At 33.5% G+C, this 26,502-nt stretch overlaps 2 protein-coding genes across 2 annotated transcripts in view; one reads left to right on the top strand and one right to left on the bottom strand.

Moving 5' to 3' along the window:
* The window catches only part of LRRN3 (leucine rich repeat neuronal 3), a 32,106-nt gene extending 12,429 nt beyond the window's left edge, over positions 1 to 19,677 (top strand). The window contains exon 2 of the mRNA XM_066550493.1: positions 16,711 to 19,677. Coding sequence (XP_066406590.1) covers positions 17,060 to 19,186 — 2,127 coding nt within the window. The 5' untranslated portion in view covers positions 16,711 to 17,059 and the 3' untranslated portion in view covers positions 19,187 to 19,677. The remainder of the gene's footprint in view (positions 1 to 16,710) is intronic.
* The window catches only part of IMMP2L (inner mitochondrial membrane peptidase subunit 2), a 403,527-nt gene that overhangs the window by 222,332 nt on the left and 154,693 nt on the right, over positions 1 to 26,502 (bottom strand). The gene's annotated exons all lie outside the window — the stretch shown is intronic.

A 26,502-nucleotide genomic window follows, 5' to 3' on the forward strand; every position in this document is an offset into this window, starting at 1 on the left:
GGGTAGAGAATTGCAAAACCACTCAACATCACAGAGGTTTCATGTTGTACAATCTATCTGCATGTAAGCATTTGAGTCACTGCTAGCTCTCCATCTGTTACTTTAGGTCTTATATAAACAATACTGGCTCTAAGGACACTTTCAAGAGAAACCAATACTTAGCTATTATTGGTATAAGTCTAAAAATAATTCTCTTTATTTTTAAACAAAATTCTGCATTTGGTTTGTCTTATATTGGTCTAGGTAGATAAGCAGATAAAATAAGTATATTAAATATACTTGATAAAGGAAGAGAAAGAAATTTTTTTAAAGTCACTCTACAGTTAAAGTCCCAAAGCACACCTTCATGTGAAAGCACAAGCACAGAAACTAATAAAAGAAAAATATGTTAAAAAAATAGTATTTTGCAGTTTATTTGCCTTAATAATTAAGTCACCTTAATTTGAGACTCAGTGAATGTGAGATTCAATAACTGCCATTCTTGCTCTGGTTAAATGTCAGGGCCACAGGCTTGTTGTCTCAAGATGAGAGAGCAACAATTTTGTGTCTATAATGAATCCTCCTGATGATTTGTCTATGCAATACTTTTCTTATCAATGAAACATCGCAGAGTAGGTTCTGTATTATGATATGCTTTGGTTTACAGAAATTCATTTTTATTTTTAACACTAGAAACAAACTGATGCAAATTTGACCTGGTTGTTGACTAGATCTCTGACAGAAGGCAGAGAGGAAAGAGCAGTCAGAAATCTTATGGTATATATAGATGTGATGATTGTGATGATTTTTGCTTTCCATACCATTAATGAGATTTGAGACCTCCTTTTTGAAGTTCCTGTCCTCAAATCCACCATTTCCACAGCCAGAGGCATTGTAGGTCAATGTGGTTATCTCAGAAAGATAAGGTTTTTGTGACTGTACAAGCCTAAGCCCCAGAGGCACTCTATGTCCATGTGGTTATCTTAGAAAATGAAGCTCATCACCACACAATTCTACAATCTCTGCCTAACCAGACACAATTGAGCCCTCAGGAACTAATGGAGTTTCCTAAGTGGCATAAAAAGCATCCTGCAGCAGAAAGAAAACACTGCACTGGATAATTCTGTTCAAATTCTTTGCACCTAAGAATACAGTAAATAGTTTGCAAGTAGTTCTAGAAGTATTCCTGGTATATTTAGAACTTATGTCTATTACATAGAAATAAAAAGTCTAAAAAATTCCTAAGCATTTTTGCAAAAGTTACATTGCATTCAGAATCCAGACATTCTGAATCGTATTTGCTTTTTTTTCTGCTTTTCAAATTTGTTTGCAGGAATAAATCTGTGTTCACACAAAAAAGCTGTGCAAAATGAATTCTGAGTCTATTACTTGAAATTGTTCAGCTGCAAAGCATATTCTGGCTTGGATTCAACAAAGTTCATAAGCAACAGTTTATGAAAAGTGAGTCATTTGCTTTTAAAGTACCTCTAACATAAATTATTACACAGAGGTAACAGTAAACTCAACATATCAAATAACAAATAGGAATTATTGTGTATTTTTCAGACTGGTTACATGGAAAAAAGAAAAAGTGTTAAAAAAACATACAGTTAACTACTGTAACCAAGAAGTGGTAAATGGAATCTAGTACACATGACAGCACACTGCAGAAAGTAGGAAACATCAATAACCCAAAGAGACATGGAGCTTGGCTTAGAATTTGAGACTGTTCAGATTATGCGTGGTAAACACTGAGCTCTCGTAACAGGTGATGGCATTGTGAATGCTGGTTTCATTCATCTCTTTTAGGCCTAAAGGATTGAGAAGTCTAATTCTTACCACATGGGTCCCCAAACAGCCATTAGGAAGAGAGCCTTAGTCTGAGTGGAAAAAAAGCCCTCAAAGGACAAAGCAATGAATGTTTAAATTTTTTTCTTTTTATGAGAAGTGCTGGAAATCACTGCATGGAGCAGAATTAGAATTAACATCAATTTGGTTTAACTTCCAACTCCGTTAACTTCCAAGGATGGTGACTAAGAGAATGGAAAGTAGGAAAAAAAACCCAACCCTTCTCATTGCCCTCATCTTACTCTCCCATCTGCCTCTAGCAGACAAAACCTGTTTGTACCTAATCCTTTCAGCATAAATCAACAATTAAATGTAATATTTTACAAACATAAGGTGCAACTGAGATGATCAAATTAAAAAAATATCTATTAAAGAAAATCATAGTCATTCTGAATACTTAGACAATTTTTTTAGCCAAATATATTTCTTTTAAACTCTGAACCTGGCTGGCAGGAAGACTATGAATATAAAGAATGGTACATAACAGCATCCCCCAAATCAGGATGTGAAAGGCATGGAACTACTTTAAGTTGATTTCCAGTCAATAAGTATTACAAATATTTTGCAGGCACAAAATTAAATGAGACCACAATTAACCTCAGCTGGATTCTGACACATGCCCATACTGCTGAATGCTCTGTCTGTATCCTCCTTTCCTGCAGCCAGACATTGAAATTTTATTTTTAACTCTACCGACAATGCTTACTTTATGAAGAAATAGATGAAGTTTTGCAGCAAATGTCAGTGCCCCCATGAAGATTGTCACATCAGACAGAAGTCACTGAAATCTGATGCTAATAATTTTGAATATTTAAATTAAAAAAGAGATATAATAAAGACTATTGGAACTGTTGCATTAGGTGTATGTTGCCTGATAGACCCAAAGAATTGCCTGTATCTGTCCGGTATGGTTTTGTAACCCCAGGAAGTTCTATCTCTGACATGTAGAATAGAAGCCTAACACTTGTAAACATTAAAATATCAAACTAGCACGGGTAGCCTCTGGAAGTAAGGATTTTTCTTCCAGTGAAACAAATTCTGTTTCATGCTGCTTAGCTATTATTATTTTTAAAAGAGAAAGCAATTAAAACCATGGTGAAAAATTCACCGAGAGCGACTTTCATAACAAAAGTATTACAGACTCAATAGCAGTAAGATAGGAATGAGCCTGTTCCAAAACAATCTGCCTAAACTAATTACCAAACTAATGAAGGCTAATCATTTCAAACCTTAATAACAGCTTGAAAAATATGCTATTTCACAATTAAGCAAATGAACCAGAAAGATTTTTTTCACTGGAATGTGCTGATTTATCTTTCCATTGGATTTCAAGGATCACATTTGTGTATAATCTACTACTTTATAGAGTAAAACTAAATAAATCAAAACAAACCTTCCCATTCATCAAAAATAGTTTGCTGTAAGTTTCTTTTACATTCTATTACAAATTCAGTGGAGAGAAATGCTGCGTCCTTCCCCTTAACAGTTCTAGAAATTGAGTTTATATAAGGGAAGTATTTGGGGACATTAATAGCAGCATTTCTGCTTTAACAGAATAGAATTCTTACTTCTCTGACATAGGGGAAGTCTAATAGCAATTCCTGAAAGAATTAAAACCCTGAAAATAACTTGGAAAACCAGAAAGACCAGAAAGAAAAGAAAGCTTATCAAGACATCTTCATTTTACCATTTCCTTAGTTGTTAATTTGGTAGCTACACAGCATTAAAATGAGATCATTCAGCCTAAGAAAAAAACAACTATGAATGCTTATCAATTAAGCATAGCTAATAATTAGCCTTTAATTCACAAACATTGAGCATTAGCTATAACCAGAACGTCCTTGGTACCATCTTATTAGGTTATCGTCCTGGACAGTCATGATAAGGAAAAGGATATCTAATCCTGGAGAAACATTCAGATGTTTTGCTAACTGTCAACAGAACAAAAATTTACTTCAAAGCATGAGTTCCCTTGATAAAAAAGGGTTTGGTAATAGATCAAGCTACTAAGAACATAACCTGCTAAAAATTTTTGGACTGGTGCAGATCACTACACAACAATGTTCAAAGGCATATCAAGCCTTGCCTTACCTTTGTCAACGTGTAATTGTAATTTTCCATTTTTATTTCTTTCAAGCTAATTATAGTGGTTTGTTACTGAGTATCTATGTCTCCACCTGCAGTGGAAATGCCATCTTTCATTAAAACATTAGGCTAGTGAATATCAGTTTTCTGAGTCCAGATAATATAAATTTCAAGGATATTAAAAAGGATTAAGACAGCCTGACTTTGGAGAGAACTTATCTCAATAAATCTTAAGTATTTTTGTTCCAATAAAAAAAATATTTTAAATGTTTTTAAAATTGAGGCTTGAAAAATAAGTACTTGTAGAAAAAAGGCAACTAAGTAGCAAAATTCTTTGTATCTTATCAATTTACATTCAATTCTAATTTTTAACAGCAACCTGGGAATTATAATGAAACTAAAACCCGATTTTCAAGCCAAAAACATTTTTATGGCCTTCAGGGTATTTTCCTTACTGCTTGAAATGCAAGTCCTAAAGGCCTGCTCCTAAAGGACTGCCAAACAAAGCTATTCCACCTCATAACTGCTCGACTTTCTACTCATTACTTCTATAAGTTTCAAATGCTATTTCATCTTCCCTGGATGTTGCTCACATAATTGCTCATGAATATCAAGAGACAGAAAAAAACATGCTTCACCTTCAAGGGAATGTTTTCAGGACTTTTCAAGTTCTCAGCCATTCATATGTGATACTTTGCCTATTCATTTAATCACAGGATAATCTCAACCTTTAACCAGCTGCAGATTACTGGATTACCAGAGATTCAGAACTGAAATTTCAGAAATACACCAGGATCATTCTCCACAACCAGTAATGGAAAGTGAACCTGATTGGTCAAGGTTTGAAAATATAGGAATTAGAAAAGTCAGTGTTCTGCATTGCATTTTCCAAATCTGGATTTACTTTCAAAATTTGCATTTCCCACATGCAACAGGATAGGATGATAAGGACAGTTTAAAGCATACTTAAACAAACCTAAGGACTGCTATGGATTTTGATCTTCAAATCCTTTCCATGTTTTATTTTCTTTGTACTAGGAATGTTAAAGCAACTTGAGGTGACATTTCCTAGCTCATTAACAGAGGACAGAAAGTCATTTTCAAGGAGACAGACAGGTGGTTTATATATCATTATAATATCAAACAAGGAGACAACTATTGCCTGAAGGAAGGATAATTATACTACAAGAGAACTAAACTATATATTTAGTTCACATGTATAAGCACTGGCAGAACAAAGTCACACACCAAAGCTGGATTATCCTCATTTACCTGTTTATATTATGATTAACTATATTAATCCTCAATTCTTTTTAATTGGTATTGGTTTGTGTACTGCATCAGCTAGCTCCATCAAGTGAATTATTTTCAAAGTATGTGCACTACCTGTTATCTCTGCTGCAACACAGAAGACCCATTAATATTTTTAGAGAAACACCTCCACATCTTAAATCTTTTTTGTCCAGACAGTCAGTCAAACACTATAGGGATGCAGTCTGCCTGGTTTTACCATACTAGCTAAGGAAAGACAAGTTAAGTCAATACGCCCTTCCAAATATCTGTATCCACTGCTTTAAACTCTTCCATGGTATATGTGTATTTTTCTTCTCAACTATAGCAGCATATATAGTTTTAAATACTGCATATTGCATGTAGGATTCAAAAACGATACCTAAGTCATCACCTTCAGCAAGCATCTAGAGATTTCTTATGTATTTTCTATGCCTCCAAACAATTTACCTAGGACACTAAGTACTCTTTCATTATGTTTGCCCACGATGTTTTCTCTATATAGACTTTTAATTATTTTACATATGTGACAGTATGTACTTTCAATTAGTTCCAGTTAGTTTCCATACATACTCCTAGTTAACTGGGGAGAACTATTTATTAATTCAACAAAGACCACCAGCAATTAATCTTCATAAGGCCCCTCATAGCTGACATACTTTTCTAGAATTATAATGCACATACAGGAAGAAAAACTACTCCATGTTTATTCAATAAATATAACTACTCGTCATCTAGCTGTAAATGATTTGTCACTGTACTAAATATTTGTACAAAGAACTAACAGCTCTTTCTCCTCTGTGGTCAGCAAATCTAAAACTGTTTTACAGAGGAAGCACCTTCATCCTCTTTCAGAATATTTATTATCATTTTCCTCATACCAACTGATTCTGCCCTAATTTCAATTTGTTGTATTGACCTCAGTGATCAGCCATATACAGCATTTCATGAGGGTTCTTACCTGTAGCCAATAAGCTAACATGATTTTTGGCATCTGCTGGGGTCATAATTTTTGTTTCACAGGCATTCTGGCGCCAGTGGTCCCTCTATGAGTAACCAAGCATACTATGTCTTTCTCCTTACTTCTGATAATCACTCGGATGACTTCCACCTTTGAATCAGAAATTACAACTAGACTCCGAAAGCATAACCTGTCATTTTATATCGTTGAAATATCACACTATTGTAAGATCCATCTTTACTTATTCAAGTTGTTTTACAGCTGAAAAAGACAACCATGCCATTATCTGAAAGCACAAAAGCTGATGTCAGGCTTAAAAAAATGCCTTAGAATAAAGATGTGGGTTGATTTGGCATAACATCATTACAAAATTACGCCTTCTTTGGAATCCAATCCAATCTTTAAGAGGATAGTTTGAAATGGTTTATCTGTCCCACTTTAATACATATGGTAAAGAAAGCTGTTCCATAATCACCACTAATAGCATCTTTTCAGTACCTTAATTCAAACTTGCCTTTTCTTGAGCCTGAAGCGCAATTTTCCATAGCAAGAGGCATTTCATTGCACAAATATATCTATGCATCTCCACTGTTCTGATCATAAGGTGTGAGGTAGTGTTCCTACATGCCTCTATATAAGCACTCTCTATACAGCAGATATGTGTATCCAAAGTCTTGGAATCATAAGCAGGAATCACAAAAAAATGCAAGGGAAAGGATGCATGGAAAATCTAATGCAAACTTTTGATTACAGTGATTGCAATCTGGTTGATTGGTATGAATTCTTGAACAATAAACACTGGTCAAAATTCTTTGGAAGATCAGAGTGTCAGATTTTCTGTTGATGTCAAATTTGGCATCCAAAATTCAGAAAGGGAATGCAAAGATGATAGATTCTGGAAAGCTAAGAAAGAAATACAAAATCAAGATGTGGCTAGATAATGTAAGTTTCACAGCTGAAGTAATCCTGTTCCATGCTAATGAGCCAAATCATCTAACATTAAGGAATTGAGTCAATCTTTCACTTCAGACAAAATTTAAAAGAATATTTTAAAATAACAGCAAAACACCAGAAGAGTTATACATTGGGAAATAATGGAGTGAGATCAATGGGTTTAAATAAACTTCCAATTCTGAAAGGAAACAAAAACACTTGAAAGAGGATTCAGTTAATGTTCCAGGAACTATAAGATTATTTTGCTGTAGTGACATACACTAGGAAGCAGAAGGAATATTATTCTTAACTGTAAGTATTGCTGTTTATCTCTTTCTTCTGGTCTTATTTTAAAAAGAAAATCTTGAGAAGATTATATCATCATTTTTATGTATGTATTTCTGGGAAAATAAAAAGTGAACCATGGTAAACATATAGTGTGGATTAGAGCAAACAAATAGGTTATAAAAGCCAAAAAAACCCATAATTTGAGGTCTAAATATAACATTAGTTTTGAGAATCACATTAAAAAAACCCATAACATGTAATATTATTAATTACATGCTCAGTTGAGCAAAAACTGTAATTAAAGCTAAATAAAAATCCTAATACTTTCTGAAATCAAAACAGTACATGACAGTATCTCTGTGAGTTATGAGTATGCCTAAATTACTCCAACTGTTATAAAACACAGCAAAGAGAACTTTTATTTCCTGATCTTTACAATAATATTCTGGTTTATGCATGGTCAGTTCTTGCATCCTGAAGTATTATTTCTTAGCAATCCATTTCTATACACTGTCTCAAGCAAAAAAAAAAACAAAAAAAATTACCAAAAAATTACCAAAAAAATATAAAAAAATTACAAAAGCACTACAAAAATTACCAAAAAAATTTCAAAAAATATTATTTCTTATTGAACAATATATTGTGAACCTGGTTCCCCAGGTGGCTCTGAATGAAAGTAATCACCAAATGTAGTCACAATTATAAAAAAGCAAGTCAGCCGAATTTGGAAGGAATATTCATAATAGATATCTCATCCACTACTGGCTGCTAAAAAATAAACCATTTTTTGGTTTTTAATTTTTGTTTACTATAATTATAAGCAATAAATGCTTTTCTGTCATGTATCTCAAAGCAAAATTCATGTAATATGTTCTAAATATACATCAATTACCGGATGTGATTGTAGCAGAATGTTGCTGTATAGGTGCATTCATTAAACCCATTTAAATTTTTGGATTATTACAGTTGATATTCAATACAATGCACAGTGGACATTTTTTAATATTATGATTATAAGGTCATTTACCTTGACGTGACTATGTCCCAGACAAACCATAAATTTACCAATAAAATAAAAGGTAAATTCACTAAATATTCAGAGGCTGCCATTAAAGACTGACAATTTAAAGTAATTTAGGTCTTCCAAGCCTAAATTTCTGTTATTGACAAATTATAGAATAGAAATTATAACTCCTAAAGTTACCATGTTTATAATTATGCTAATTTATTACAGTGACCTTCTTCCCCATGATAAAAAAAGGAAAAAAAGAAAAAAAAAAGGCAAATCAATTCCCAAGGAAAATATCATGTGCTAAGTATAGCCACTACCCGCTTCTGCCTTTATTACAGATATCTGAACACACCTATTTCTATGGTTTAGGCATTTTTAATATTTACATTTTGAGAGACCCAGAGGAAAAACATATGCAGATTTTGCCAGTAGCTTTGCTGGATTTTGGCTAGGCTTTTTTACTAGTCAAATGTACTACAGACTTGCAGAATCTGTACGGTAGCTTTCTAGAAAATCAAGCCAAAAGTGGTCTGAAATCTTTAGTTCTGGCCATCTGCTAGAAGCATCTGGTAGCTGGGTACATGCACCCACATCCAGAACGTGACTGCTCTCTTGCCAAGTATGTGCCTAGGTAACTGCCAATATGTGCTTCTGCACTGCTAACATGACAACTGTCAAAAGGAAGCTGAACATGTACGAATAAATCTAAATTAAACTAACATATTACTTTCCTAAGTTACAGCCATCATTTTTGTACATAATTGCTCAATAATGGCAATGATAAATAAGTCACACAGTGAAATCTGTCGAAGGCTAAGATCTACAACAAGGATACCAAGGATCTCAGTATTTTGAAGAGTTATGGTAACATTTTAGTCTGTTTTCTCTGACAACTAGAAAATATATATGTAATACTCGCAATGTGATACATCTCTATATAAAAACATCAGAATTATACATGCAATATCTGATTGAGGAAGAAGAAATAAAATTAAAATCAGTTCAGGTTCTTTTTAATTGTTTTTTCTTGATCCAAGTAAATAAAATTATGCATAGTTTAATGGACAAGCATTGAATATATTGCAAGAGGATTTGTAAAGCCATATTACAAATTAGAACATTTGTAAAGCCATATTAAAAATCTCATGTAAATGTAGATGATCATAATGTTTTTTCTGACCCTACCTGTATTTGTAGATTAAAGTCACCTCAAATCGCAAATGACAAGTTAAAATACAAATGGTAAAAAATGTGTGGCTCTCATTGAAATTCATTCTCGTCATATAAATATAATTTTCTAAAACCTCCACTCACCAAAAAAAAATTATTTTGTGCACTTTAAATTAAGAGAAGTAAAAAAATAGGTGTTAACTGTAATTACTGAAATGATTAATTCCTTTGTGAGATCAAAGTAACTTTTCATCACCTTTTGCTGTGACATTTGTGGAAACAAGAGACATATTCAATGGCTAGGTAGGGTATGATTAAAAGTTAAAAGCACATGAGAGACAGAACAATAGAAGGAAAATCTAAAATTAAAGACTAGAAAAGTAATGCAGGATCATGATAGTAAACTAGTAGACTACTGCTAAAGGAGAAGAATAAACCCAAGGATATTCAGAAATTGCCACACTGACTTTTTTCTCTTATCCATCTGTATTATCAGTTGTTCCTTATCTTGCATTTCATTTTTAAGCTCCATGGAGTAAAGATCAGGGTTTTGTTTAGCAGCAAGTGAACACACAAGGTGATGGTCCTGATCCACTGCTTTAGCTCCAATGTAAAATGATGGTGCCAACACCATATTAACAATGGTAACAAAAATACAATTTCTATTAAGCTTTTTGAATTGGATTGACAAACATCTTACTGTACACACAGGTACTCCCAAAGTTGTCTGCCATCCCATGGTCAGTGATAGTAATCCCATTTAAAACAGGCTAGTAAACATACTAATATTTTTCTATCCTCCATTTTTTAAAAAATATTTTAGTGAATTTTAATTTATATCCATTGAAAAGTTATTCTAGAATGGCATATACAATAAATTAATATATATACCTATTCCTTTGGATTTCATTTAACCTTCTGCTTTCATCACATCTACTTTGAATACTGTGTTTTCTAAGCTGTAAGATTCAATATATTGCAATATTTTTCAAAATACCGGAATGTAATTTTTGATTGATACAGGAATGAGAACTATAGTAAGATCTGAATGAATTGTGTGTGGTGATAATTCCTCTTATATCTGCTAAACTCCACTAAGAGACTATAAACAAGAACAATGAATAGGAAGCCAGACTCAATTAGTGTGAGACAAAGGTTAAAGCTCATGTAAATGTAGCTGTTCATAATGTTTTTCTGACCCTATCAGTATTTGTAGATTAAAGTCACCTCAAATCATGATATAAAAAAAAAAAAAATCATTATTTACAAAACCTTGTCATTCTTGTAACGGTCTAAGGTATGAGAACATGTCCTGTTTCACAGGCATACTAAACATTCCAAGACTGTGGCTTTCCCTCAAGCAAATTTATTCCACTTAAGGAGAAAAATTAAAAGGAATTGTAACAAGTTCACAAAATAAATATAAACAGATACGCTGAAATAGTTATTCAGACAGTTCCAATTACTTCTAGGGTTGAATGCCAGCTTTACCATTTCTTTTACATCTTGCATGTAATGCTCTTCAGGGCCAGTCTGAAGTTCTAAAAATCAAACATTAGAAAAAAAGTAAAAAGGGTTTCTAAAATTAGTCATGGTCCCTACCCAAATTTTTCACAAATGTCCAGATATTTCAGGTACTCACTTTTGAGATTTTCAACTTAAGACATTTGGCACTCTCAAGAACACCTCAGAAACACAAAATTTCTAGAAAATCCTCATTTGTCTTTCAATGTGAGGCTATATCTTAGCTACATGTAGGAATATAAAATATTAAGAGCATATTACAGTGAGCATATTCTCTTTTGTAAAGAGAAACAGAATGAAACACCAGAGAGTGCTCCAGAGAGTGGAATGAAAGCAAGGCCGCACAGGCTAGCAGAAATGTTTTCCATTTTTACACTGCCTATATAATTTTCAGGAATCCTCTCAGATCAGCTAGTATAGCTTACTTCCATAAATATCATTTCAACACCAATTTTGTTATGAAAATCTATTATACCTACGATAGTAACTTTTTGTGCCTTAATGAAATATGTCAAATATTTAAGATGTTGCATCTTTTTATTAATTGTAGTGTAATAAGAAAATCCCCAAGGAAGCATTTTTTGTTTGTTTTGGCCATGAAACAAACAAAGAAAAAAAGCTTTATAAAATCATCAGAAAGATATTAAATGTTCAAACTTCAGTCTATATATATTCATAACCAACATTTAGAAAACCAAAAAAACCTCTGTGTGCCATAACTAAAACCAAGTAAGTTATGGAATGTCTCACACCCAATTTTTCGTTAGTGACATTTCCAGATTTCTATCCATAGAACTGCTCAAAGTGGTTATAATGACAAGAACTGAGAAGTGCTCTTTGAGTTGATGTGTTTGAAAGGTAGCTTTGTATGAACAGCTGTGTTTTCAAAATGCTTGCCACCCCTAAATTGGTCCTTGTGAAGTGCACTGTTTGCCTTATTGCCAGCAGGGCACATTGCACTGTAACTGCTGCATTTTTAGGTTTTATCACTGTCTCTCTAACTGCTGAAGTGGAAAAGAATGATTGCCAAAATCTGACGTGTTTCTTTTCCTTTCTGCTCACTCTGACTCGGTTCTTAGCTGTCTGTTGCTCCAGTGATGACAAATGTAGCTCCGTTTATTCATTCACTGAATGTCTTTCCCAGCTCAAATAACAGTGATACCCTCTTGTAAATCAAGTCTCCAGCTGTCAATAGCGGTAAATCAGAGAAACCTAATTAAGACATAATCATTGTTTCCACAAGAAATAATTAGACTGCAAAAAGTCACACACATCAAAGTACATTTTTCTAAAAGCAAGAGATAATACCTTAAAAGGAAGAGACCCACCATGTTTAATAAGACACCAAGTAGGGACGGCAACAGGGATGGACATCCAGAAAAAAACGGATAATCTGTTCACATAGATTTAAGCAATTTTAGTACATAAGTTCTAGTGCACAAAACAATAACAAAAATCCTGAAGCACTAATGAGGAATACTAATTTGTTAGATATAAAATATTTAGCCTTTTTATTTGCAGACATTAGGAGCAAACCGTACTATTTTATCTGGATGAGGAAATACAAGTACAATCAGAGTACCCACAAAGATTTATAAGTGCAGCTGGGTAAAGAATTACATCAAAGACTCCAAAACTATGATGCACAGTTCTTCTTGCTGCTTGTGTGGAAACATCCATCCTGCACCTCAGCTTATTGGTGGTAATCTGCTGTGGAGCCTTACCTGTACAAGCTTCTCTACTCTGAGAAAGTCCTAAGAATAGTACAAGATTTAAGAATTGCTTAGAACATCACATCAATAATCTTGAGAGGTCACCAAAATCCACTAACTAAGAGTTAATGCTGACATACTTGCATTATTTGAAAAAATTGGTTTTTTAAAACAAGGAAGAAAATGAATTCTTGGCACAGAAACTTTTATGTGTAAACCTCAGTTACTTTAAACACTACTCAAAGAAACAGAAAAATAACTTTCAGGTTCTCTGTGCCCTTCTTATAAAACTAGACATTCAAATTACTGAACTTTCACATAAAACTCTAGATGGTACAAAGCACTCAACTTTAAAGCACCAGAACACATTAAAAAAAACTCTGAAAATCACTGCTAATAAGAGCACTTACATTCAATTTTATTCAGTATTTACTATTACTAGTACATTAATGAAGAAAAGGAATCAATGCGTTCCAGAAGTTGAAAGTAACATGAAGTTAAATGCTTTTTTTTCCATTACAAACACTTATCTCTGTGACACCAGATTCTTCAAGGAAACTGAACTTCAGATACAGTTTATGCTGCTGAGTGCAATTTATATGAGGTTATTTTGTTACAGTGAATGACAGCTCACTTTTCACTTCAAAATGACTTGAAGGCATCTTGAGGTTGGAAATTAGTTACGTACATACAGACACACTCTGCACAATCACTGCAACCAGTTAAGCAGTTATACCGCTTAACTTGATTCTGGGCTTTGATCACTGGGAATCACTGTAAGTTTTCCAGTGGGACTGGAAAACTTACACCAGCAATCCATTTTTTCTTCTATTGTTAGTCAAGATGCATATTAGAGTTACATTATAATATTGCTATAAACAAAAGACCAAAAAAAAAATTTTGCCACTCCAAGCATTATATACAATTTTTGCTGTTGTAATGTATCACTTTTTTATGTACTCTGTCATGTGAAGAGTAATACTGTCATAGGATTTAGTTTCAGGTTGTCCTGACAGAAGCAGGTGATCCTTATGGGTCCCTTCCAACTTGACACATCCTATTCTATGATTGTATGATGTCATAAACCACCATGGATGCCCATTCTAATAGAAACATTATTTTATACCACACCTTGAATGACAGTTAAAAACAAATAATTTTTTATATAAAAAGTACACAGATATGCCACTATTTAAACAAAAAAATCTTTTTCCATTGAAACAGTGTATTTTGGAATGATGGCTGCAGGCTGGAAGTGTCAAAATTATTCTACAATCTGTTATTCAAGCCACTCAGCCTCAGTGAATATTTTACACAAGACAGAAGCACTTTTACCAAAGAAATAAGAAAGATTTATGCTAGAACACCATATGAGCTTGAGCTGGTGACTTATTACCTAAAGCATTCACCAGAAAGAGAAAGGACATCAGATTAAATCATAACGAAGCAGAATTTCAACCTGGATCTCGGCTCTTCTTTTTTCTGCTGCCTTTTGCAGAAACCCTATCTGATATATATGACGTGGAAATATCCACTGGTGTCCTTACTTTTGGTTTGAGAATCCCACAGAAACTAGAATATAAAATCAGGTGTATAAATGCAAATACAGGAGCATGTTGGCTCAAAAGTATACAAAAATATAGTTTATGTACTTTAAATGGTACAGCCTCTCCAGTGTCTGGGACACCCATGAAAACTCCATGTTGATCCATATTTTATGTTTCATAGTGACCAATAGCAAATTTCCAGGGAGGGACAGAAAATCAGGTCAGCTGTATTGCTATGCTTCCCCAGAATGCTTTCACAAGTATCTCTACTGAGCAGAAGTCCCTGAGCATCACATTGGGATCAAAAGGCTGAGATAAGACATCTGCAGTAGTAGTCTTTTGAATCTCGATTAATTTACAATTCAGGTAAGATTTTCAATGATCTTTCAATCATTTGAAACATACATTTTGTATTTTTCATGCTAGAAACATATTTTTAATATATAATCCAATTGAAAATAAAATAGTCAGCACAAAATGTGCTTCAAGAATATGTAGGAAGAACATGACCAAAAAATTCTCCGCCACGTGGCCATCCTCTTTTCCCCTTACACAGGAAATTACATCTATGCATTTGGCATACAAGGATTTCTACTAAGATTTTATTAAACAGTATTCCACTTAGGTGTATCACCTTGCCTCCTGGTGGCAAAATTAAGAGCAAGTTGCAGGCATTAACTTTTCAACACAAACCTTTATTTTTCTGCAAGCCTCAAGTTCATCTCATTTCCCAGAACAAAGGAACAGATTATATTTTTACTATTTCAGTAAGTATGTCTTAGTATTTTAGTATAAACTGGGCGATGTGCATAAAAACATACTATTGATCCTCAAAACAGCAGAATGTTTTCTGTATGTTTATCTCACACATTGTCTGTTCACTCTATTAATAAACTTACATGTTGAAATAAAATATTAAATGTCCTTAAATGCACATAACACAAAGAACCACCTCAAAGATTTGCCAAATGTACTTCAAGTTGCCCCAATGCTCATATTACTTTACACAGTCCAACACCTTTCCCCTACACTGTTATGGAATGCATGGGTGGTCACTATGCCAAATCCTCCTGGGCCTGGAAAGGACACATAAATCCAAATGCTTGACACTTAACTTTTGCAATTCTGTCTATCTATACCAGCAACCCCTTCAAAGTTATTTATCAATGTCAATTAAGCATTGATCTTAAGGTTTGTAAACAATGTCAATGTGAATTTTAGCACTAAAGGCAGGGGAAGAAAGGGCATAAATGTATATTGCACAACAGTCTTCAGAAACAAAGTCTGGGTGAAGTGTAAAGTCTATATTCTGAAATAAATTAAGCAGTGAATGTGTACTACTTTATATAAGAAAACACAGAAGCTTTTGTATTACATGCATTGGAACAAAACGTACACTAAAAGTTAAATTTGTTTTACTCCACAAAAAGAAAGTACATAGCAAAAATCTGGAAAGCACACATTTGATGCCACAAGTGGCATTGATGCCACAAGGTTTCAGTCCTTACTATCATTTGGAACCTGAGGACAATCTACAGACTTCAGATTCTTGCAGAGCTACAGGGAAAAGAAGAAGTCACTAGTGTAATTTTTTCTTCCCTTATCACTCTGAAGACACTTTTTTGCTAATACTCCTTGCAATTGAGGTTATTCAAGTCAAAATAAGAAAGTCAGTGATTAGCCTGAATTTGCCACAAATGACAAGCTATTAATTATAGAGTACATATTTCCTTCTAAATAACACTTTAAAGAAAAGAAAAAAAGTTTTCTTTCTAGACAGCAGCTACAAAAAGTATTAAAAATTATAAAACCTGTGGATTTTCAGTTTCATATATTTCTGCATAAATATCTCACAGGCTTGCCTAAGAATGTCATTAGGAATATGCATTAATCTAACCATTCCATTTCCCTTCCATTATAGATAAATTACATTCTTTATAGTTACAAACTTTATGTAAAAAAGTTAAGTATTCATGCTCTGTAGGATTTTTCTGTGTTTACATTTTCAAAGCCAACAGAAATTAGTCTGCTTCTAGAGATAACTGAAAGAGAAAAGAGAATATTTTAAAGGAGGATAAAATATGTAGCAAAAATCACACTGATATGTTTTACTTTGTACTCTGTGGATCTTCAGGTTTCTGTAGAACAATACTCCCCTGGCTGTATAACAAGCTAAAAGTCTAAAGACATATTACTATATTAACTTAATTTATGCTATCTGGATACCGCTATAATACTCCAGACACCACAATCATTTCCCTTTCTTACTTGCAATAATTAACAGTAGAGAGCAAAAGGTGGCTAAATTAATTTATAACTTTATAGCTTTTATACTAATTATTTCCTCTTCTTGTATTTTAGGTCATCTTGTCGTCCCTGCAAACACTAATCAATCATGGGATTTGAAGTTAATACTACTAAATAAATGAATTGTTTAATCTCCTATGACCATCTATACATACTTCATCTTCACAAAGCTCATCAATTTTATGTCCTCAAGGACAAAGTGACCTTCATTTCCACAAAATGCTTCTTACTACTGGACAAGTTGGTTACAAATTTATCACATCCTCAGGAAGGAAGTCCTTCACGATCGTCATTTGATAAATGCAAGATTGTGCTGTATTAATTGACCAGGTCATACTGAATTCTAAGACTATAATTGTGGAATACTAAAGGGTCTGTTACCTTCCTGAACATTTGGGCTAAGATGAAGGATCTGCAACTCAAAATTAATTTACTGCTTGGTCTAGTTACCAGTGCTCTACTACAAGCCACAGGAAGAAAAGCAGACTGCCCGGAGTCATGTATATGTGAAATCAGACCATGGTTCACCCCCAGGTCCGTCTACATGGAAGCTCCAACAGTGGACTGTAATGATTTAGGCCTTTTTCATTTTCCAGCCATACTGCCTGCTGACACACAAGTTCTACTTCTACAAACTAATAATATTGCAAAAATTGAATACTCAGTAGACTTCCCAGTGAATTTAACTGGTCTAGATTTATCTCAGAACAATTTATCCTCAGTGACCAGTATTAATCTTAGAAAGATACCACAGTTACTGTCAGTGTACCTTGAAGAAAACAAACTTACTGAGCTCCCTGAAGAATGTCTCTCTGGACTCAACAATTTACAAGAGCTTTATATTAATCATAATCTGCTTTCTGTGATTGCACCAGGAGCTTTCATAGGCCTCAATAATCTTCTCAGACTTCATCTCAATTCAAATGGTCTGCAAGTGATCAACAGAAAGTGGTTTGAAGCTACTCCTAATCTTGAAATTCTCATGATTGGAGAAAATCCAATAATCAGAATTGAAGACATGAACTTCAAGCCTCTTAGCAATCTGCGCAGCCTAGTTTTAGCAGGTATAAATCTCACTGAAATACCAGATAATGCTTTGGCTGGCCTTGACAACTTAGAAAGCATTTCCTTTTATGACAACAGATTTGTTAGAGTGCCCCATATTGCTCTTCAAAAGGCTACAAATCTTAAATTTCTGGATCTAAATAAGAATCCCATTAACAGAATACGACGAGGAGATTTTAGCAATATGTTGCACCTAAAAGAGTTAGGAATTAATAACATGCCTGAACTGATTTCTATAGATAGTCTTGCTGTTGACAATTTGCCAGATTTAAGAAAAATAGAAGCAACTAATAACCCCAGATTATCATACATTCACCCCAATGCATTTTACAGACTTCCCAAGCTGGAATCGCTGATGCTCAACAGCAACGCGCTGAGCGCGCTGTACCGCAGTACAGTGGAATCCCTGCCTAACCTCAAAGAAGTCAGCATCCACAGCAATCCCATTAGGTGTGACTGTGTCATCCGCTGGATTAACATGAACAAAACAAACATTCGGTTCATGGAGCCAGAGTCCCTGTTTTGTGTAGACCCTCCTGAATTCCAAGGTCAGAATGTGAGACAGGTACACTTTCGGGAAATGATGGAAATCTGTCTTCCTCTGATAGCTCCTGAAAGTTTTCCCTCTACATTGGATTTAAAAGCTGGCAGCCATATTTCTTTGCATTGCAGAGCAACAGCAGAACCAGAACCTGAAATCTACTGGATAACACCATCAGGACACAAACTTTTGCCTAATACTATCTCTGATAAATACTACATTCATTCCGAAGGAACATTAGACATAAGTGATGTAACACAAAGAGAGAGTGGCTTATACACGTGTATAGCAACAAATTTAGTTGGAGCAGACCTAAAGTCAGTCATGATTAAAGTGGACGGCTCTTTCCCTCAGGAACACAATGGATCTGTAAATATTAAAATAAAAGACATAAAATCTAATTCTGTTTTGGTTTCATGGAAAGCAAGTTCTAAAATTCTGAAGTCCAGTGTCAGATGGACAGCCTTTCCGAAAGCTGAAGACTCCCGGGCTGCACAGAGTGCTCGAATACCATCCGATATAAAGGTATATAATCTTACACATCTAAATCCATCAACTGAATACAAAATTTGTATAGACATTCCCACTATCTATTCTCAGAATAGGAAACAATGCGTCAATGTAACCACAAAAGGACTGGACTTAGAAGTGAAAGGCTATGAAAAGAACAACATAATAGGATTCCTTGCCGGCCTTGGTGCTCTTTTGGGAATCATATCTGTGATATATCTCTACAGCTGCATCTCTCAAGATATGAACTGTGGCATTGGACACAGCTATCTAAGGAATTACCTGAAGAAACAATCCTTTTCACTCAATGAGCTTTATCCTCCTCTAATCACTCTTTGGGACATGGGCAAAGAAAAAAGCACAGCAATGGAAGTAAAAGCAACTGTAATAGGTGTACCAACAAATATGTCATAAATATGTCAGTATATCACTTACTTTCTGAAATAAAAAGCACATGACTGTATTTGTGCTGAATAAAAAGGCAACAAGAAAAACATATTTCTCTTAGGAACTAGATGGCCGGACTTTGTTGCTGCCAACAAATGGAATATATATGATTCAGTATGAGAGAAGAATTTTAATTAACTGGCTTCTAAGGGTATTCTACCAACCAAATAAAATTAACTTCATGTTCTAGAACTTTCATGGGACTTTTAAGTCTGGAATACAGTGGAAGTAGCCAAGAACATTTTCTGTATTTTTTTTAAATTATTATATAAAAGTAGTGGAACTGAGCAATACCTCCTCCTGTGCTGTATTACACAAAATAGCCACGAGTTTTTGCAGTGAACAGATATACTAGGATTGACATATGGTGTAATGAAATGGACAAATTCTGTAGAGTAGACACAGTGAGTATGTGAATTTTTTTTAATGAGAAAATACATTTTTGATTAAAATCAAAATACTTATTGTCCTGTTTGTTTCTAAAGAAAACACCTCACCTTTCTGGGAGTTCTTGTCTGAAAATAACAAACACAACCCAAAGTCTGATAAAATATCTCTTTACATATTCTCCTCTCTCCTGAAAATGCTAATCTGAGCACAAATGATATTTTTGCTGATTTTAGGCTGTACAATGTTTCTAACAGAAATGTAAATTTAGTGATAGTTTTTTATCAAATTTTATTTACTCTACGAGCATTATAAAGGCAAAAGGGATGTTGGAGATGAGGCCACTAAAACCCACTTAAATTGTATTTCAGCATGGATATTGGTTAATGAATAGTTCTTTGATCCTTTTATTTTATACACTTTTATGTATCTGTGTGAAATACTTCTGTTCTCTTTGTGAGCCTGCAGATCTTTATTTCATTATATCTGTATTACATAATTTTATTACTAGACAAAAGTAGTCTCTTCTAGAATACATGGCAATGCTTTCCATGGTAGTACTGTGAACCACCATCCAGATAAACATAACATTGATCTCTTCACAGAAACATCTCCATGGTATTAGCCATTTTCCATGACCAAAGACATTCTTTATGTCAAAATCCCCATACAAGCAACAGATGAGCAGTGGAATTCTTGTGTAGCTGTATATAAAAATGGACAGCTATTCCTTCTACAGATATCCTACATAGGCCTGAAGTCCCTAGGAAGTAATAAATCCACCTTGTAGCTTTAACAGCATAATGTGTATTAACTTGAATTTTTGCACAAACATGCAGGAAAAAAAAAGGAACAGCAGTTAACAGCAGTTTTGTCAGCAAAGTAAAAGCTTTTAAAAGTCATAGAAATAACTCAGTTGTGTTGAAGTATGCTTTTTCATAATCTCATTTATACAAAGGTGATTTTTTTCTACACAAGGCATAGGGCTAAAATTTTCATGTATTTCATTAATTGGGATGTTCACTCTCTTAATGGAGGAAGAAATTGATAAGGAATTATATTTAATTCCCTCAGAAACAGAAAAGTATTGTTACACACTTGTGTTTCCATTTATTTCATAGTTTTCTCTAAGGAATGCATTAAAATGCTTTAATGCATTAAAAGCCGTAGTTACTGGTTATTCAAACCAGAAGAGTAGAAATAGATTAATTTTTCTTTGGCATTTGACAGCAAACCTCATTCTGAAATGTACCTCTAATAAAAGAGAGAAGGCAAACATAAGTATTTAAAATATCTGGCTAGGAAATACCCACAATATAATACTGAGAAAAAAATTAATTTATATTATTTTTTTCTATCAGTTACTAGACTGAAAGATAATGTTTTATTAATAAAAAGATAAAGCATTTACTTTTTGGTAAAAAAATCTGCTGCCATTTTAAAAAATAAATTGCAATATTTCATCAGCTAAAAAAGTCAAATGCTATCTTACATAGGAACATTTCAGTTTCTAGTTTAGCTAAAATGCTGTGAAATCATAACTCCAAAAAGTACCCATAAAACCAAGATAAGAGATTGGAGAAAAATATGTTGATTTATATCATAAAAGGAAATTTCCACTTCCAAAATTCTCTAATAATCTTATTCTGCTTGTGTATCTCGAAGTAATGACCTTAAGATAACTTAAAATAGAAATTGGGATTCTTCCCTTAATGTTGTGCTGACCAGTAAGGCACAACGATCAACAATAATCTTATAAGCTATCCTTTTTTAGCTGAAGCCAGAAGAGACTCTTCTGAAAAATGTTGCTATATAATACAGAAAATAAGTTCACATACCAGACCATCCTAGAAGAGTTGCGAGAAAAAAAAATTGAAAAGCAACACTGTGCCAGACATAAGGAAAAAAAATAATTCTTATATTGAACTGAATAGGGTGGATGTGTGGCACTCACAAAACAAGAAATTTTACATGGAATAAAGTATACAGTAAGTATGAAAAGTTCATTATTAAAACTTCAGAAGACATTTTGAAGGAAATAGCTAAATGGAATAGAGGAGACAGCCACTGAACACAACCCAAAAGAGCCAAAAAGACTGAAAGTTCATCTCATGCTAAAGATTTGAAAACATACTTTAAAAAATAATAACAATTGCATGCAGCTTTTGTAGAAGTTAGAAAACAGATGACTAGAAACATATCCAGAGTAAAAAAAAAAATCTGGTATTACCTTCTAGGTAGGAAAAAAACCTGACATCTTTCTGAAATACAGGTTGACCTTCCAAACTAGTGTTTTGGTAGGTCAGTTGACTGAGGTTCTAAATGTGTAATTTGAATAGGTTTTCCTTTAATACCATTGGAAATAATTGGAACCAATTTTCTCAGGAAAAGACTACATAGATACTCAGGGAAAATGCTAAACAGCAACAGCAAAAAAGAGAAGGATTATCAAAACAAGAGAAGGATAATCTAAACACTCAGGAAACACAAAATCAAGACAGAGAACAAAAATGAAGATAGATGACAAAGTTTGTGAAAATTAAAGGAAAAAAACCACCAAACTTCATTTCTGCATAGGACAACTATATAAGTTAGATATCTAACAAGAGAATTGAATTACTCATTTATATGGATAAATTCAATATATTACTGAAACTTGGCAAGCTTTGCATGATTGGAATGTTAAAATACACAATCATAACCTGTCTAGTCAGAACTGTGCTTTGAAACTGAGACTTGAGCTATTCACTTCACCTTCAATAAAAATTCTAAAGGAGTTATGTCTTCAATGTTTCCATTATAGGGCAGTGTGAAAAGAAGTACCAAACTATATTCTGTCCATGTTTAGCTGCACCTCAGTATTCTGAGACAAAATGTACAAGCAGCCTTTGTAAATAACATAGGCATACAGTAAAACTAGTAATGAATAATGAAAACAGACCCTATGGTGTGCAACTGACTATAGTTATATTATTTTTTTGGCTACATTAAGTAGTATTTCATTTCTACAGCTGGGGTGACCAAAAAGAGATAGAAGGCTAAACCAATTGGACATCATGTTTAAAAGACTTGTTCTTTGAACAATCAAGAAAAACTTTAAATAAACATGTTGTACATCTACCTACTCAACTACAATATTCTCAGAGAGATAAAGCTGCAGATACATTGAAGTACCTTCAAAGCAACCAAATCTTTTATTAAGTCATTCCTTCCTTCCTTCAGAAAAAGCTGAAAACTACAAATTAAATTCCTCTTTCAGCTAAAAAAAAACCTTTTTACAAATGTCTCTCGCTTATCTTTCTATCTCTCAGCTTCAATTATTTTTAAACCCTTTTTCCCATAGCCCTTTTCTTTGCCTTGATACAAATTCTCTGTTCCCTTCTATGCTCCCTGTGGGTTCTTTGCTTATTTCCTGCTACTATTGTTGCCAGACTGTCACATCATTTCCAACATTTCCCAGTAAGGACAGATGTTATCTGAGTTCCTAAAAAAAATTATCAGTGAAATATAATACTTGGAGGCAAAATATTTGAATAGATAAATACAATTATTAAAAAAAGACCTGGCATTTTTTGAGAAAAACCTAGTTGTAAAGCTGATCAGGTAACGAAATTAGGTGTCTCTCAAGGAAACAAAAAGCAGAAATAATATAACAACATTCCAATGAAAATAATAATATGGGAGTTAGATAAAGCTGGAAGGGCATGTAATTTGGGCAGATGGCCTATTCCTGATGCTAAAATAGCTGATGTTCTTTTTAACATTACAATTTAGATAAGTAGAAAACAACCCCATCTGCCTCACCCTTATGTACACATTGTTTGTTATCCACGTTAATGACAATTTCACACTGTTCTCCAAACAGCCATAATGCTTTTATCAGAAAAGTACATCAAAATCAGTGCTGGTGTCTTCATCTATACACATTTCTTACAGAGCAGACCTAGACTCTATAAAGAAAGCCTTTCAGCATTCATATACTACACTTTACAGGTCAAAGAGTTTACAGTTTTGTCATTTAGCAAGTGAGCACAACTCAGAGTCCATCAGATGGCTGTTGAGAATAACTTTTGAGGGCAGAATCTTGTCATACATTCTTATTTTTTTCTATGAAATTTTACTATGTGCTGTTAATGTCTATAACTTCTTTTTGGTTTTGTCTCTAGTGTGAATGTCAGCTAAACTTAAAAACATACAGCTGAATACTTTACAATACCAGAGAAAGTCAGTTACTGTCTGAAGTCTACTAAAGACAGCTAAAACACACCTTAGGCATAATGGTGGAATGATTTCATAGGACACAGAAACTGGTTATGGAAATCATCTATTCCTAAATATCCAACACTTAAATGGAATATAAAGTGGCTAAAAATAAAGTCAGAATTATCACTTTCAATTAAATGCAAAGTGCCCAATAACCATGCCAAATAAAAAACCTGAACCATTTAGAGTTAGTCTCACTATAGTAAAGCAACAAACATAATTAAATTAGAAGTAATCAGCTATGTTTTTCTCTATGTACCAGGTAATAAAAGGATTAAGTTAAATTGTTACTATTAATTATAGTCTCTTAATCTTACCTTAACAATTAATATAAAACGGGATGTTAAATTCTCACATAATTTATTTCATATATGCTCTGAAGGTATTCATGATAAGTGTATGCCCATTTTTAGCAAACTAAGTGCTATACTAAATATTCATGTGTTATACCACATATTTCAAAATATGAAATTATGCTTTCTACTAAAACACCCTCTTGCACAATTTAAACTATCAATACCTAAAACATACTGCATGTGCACACCACTACCTCAATTCCATTTATTCTGCAGGAATGTAAAAGGATTTCTTTACTCAAGCTAGGATGAACTGTACCCCCAGGACTTCCAGACTTTTCGTTTGACAAGTTCACAATAGCACAGACCAATGTCACAACACTTATAAATCTATCATGTCCAATTCAGCCTTTCAGGCTGTTGAAGTCCAATTTAAAATTACTTCCTTTTCTACCTTCCAAGAAATTCAACCTCTCTTGTGCCCTTCACATTTCATTCCTTCACTCAGCAATCATCTACTGTTTGCTTACACAATATTACACCAGCAGCAGCCCTGATTTGTAACCATTTTCTACTTCATTAATACTTCATATTTTTCCCAGCCTGCTATGAACTAGACTACTTCCAGAGTGTCCTACTTCCTACACTACTTCTAGAGTATTCTTCTCTATGACATTTGTTATCATTTTGTAATTATCAATGACATGGGAGGAAAAAATATCCCAAAAAACAACAATAAGAAAAAAGCTGAATTGCTCTATGGATTTGAAGGCAAATTTCAAGTGTAGCCAGAGGAAAAATGTAACCCTGAAAACTCTGCAGTCTATTCCCCAACCTTCTTCAGCAGCCAGCTCTGGTTTAATAGTATTATGCTGGCTAAAGCTCCCTTTCTTCCCCTTAGGTCTTAGGAAAGCTGACTAAAATGGAGGATGTCAACTACAGGTAGAGTAATTTGAAGTTATTTGTAACTTTTGCCATATCTGGATTATTAAAAAAAAGAAAACAGAAAGAGAATAATCTTATTATTCATCCAGCCTTTCAAAAGCATACAACAATTTATAAGTATACACCAATAAACACATCACACCAAAGCACATACACCAAGGATTAAACACCTCTGCAATTAACTAAAGGTTTAGAACAAAAGAAATAGAAATGTATTGTCAAAGGGTTGTAAATCTTTTCTCTACTACGCTGAGAGGTAGGAAACTACCCATCAGTATTTCCTCATATATTGAAAGCATTTAGGTGTGTAATTTCCACTGAATTTAACAGATACTAGTCTCCAACCTGTTAAGGTAGTTTGGACATTACAAAGTATGCCCCTGGATGACCAAAAGCCTGGCCATATCAACCTGTCCACCTGACAGAGCCATCAAGAATTTTCATCTGCACAGCTCTACTAAAGACAGTATAAATGCAATATACATCATTCATTTAATTGAAAACATTACATATATTTTTAATTAAGACAAAATGGGAAAAGAATATTATATTATTTATTTTAAATGCTTAGAATAGAATATTTTGTGGAGAGCATCTGTTGTAGGATTAAATAGTTCAATATCCATCAAAGAAATTCTGGAGAGTGAAGAAAATTAAACACCAGCAAAGAAATTCTCTATATGTTCAGATATTATCTAGCTACAAACAAAATAATATGCCATACAATATATTCTAAATGACTGCATTTTAATATATCACAAACAATATATAGGTTTACCTCGGATTCTTACTCCTCTTGACCTAAAAGGTTTTCAAGGATCTACTCCTGCTATTTATCTCTAACTATAAATTTTATTCCTACTGAATTTCTTAGGCTTCAACTTGTCTTCTTCTTCCTTTTTTTCTTCTTCATTTGAAATTTTTTTTGGCTTCAATTATCTTACACATGAAAATTGTCTGTTCTTGTATGTCATGCAACATTGTAATCCCACTATCAGCATTTCTTTTTTATCATTCTAGCAAACAACTCTACTTTTCTCTTATGTTTCTCTATAATGGAAAATTTATATTTCACCACCCTGGTTGTGCATAAATAATCTAAATGCTTCTTGCTGGAACATTTATATTAATATGACAAATTTTATGAATAATGTGATGACTTTATGGTTAGTAGGTGTTTACCTTAAACAAGAACATGAAAACTTTCTCAAAAATGTTTAGAAAATTGACAAAATATAAGAAAGAAAAAAATACTTTAAAAAATGGTACATTAGAAACCTTCATATGTTGCTAAAAAATAAAGTGCAGACCACATAAGTATTACAGTTAAAAGTGAGGGAAAATGAGAAACTTTAAATACTCAAAGGGAGATAAGTGAATGGCTAAAACCAA

This window comes from Molothrus aeneus, chromosome 5 (assembly GCF_037042795.1).
Source record: "Molothrus aeneus isolate 106 chromosome 5, BPBGC_Maene_1.0, whole genome shotgun sequence".
NCBI classification, from domain to species: Eukaryota; Metazoa; Chordata; class Aves; order Passeriformes; family Icteridae; genus Molothrus; species Molothrus aeneus.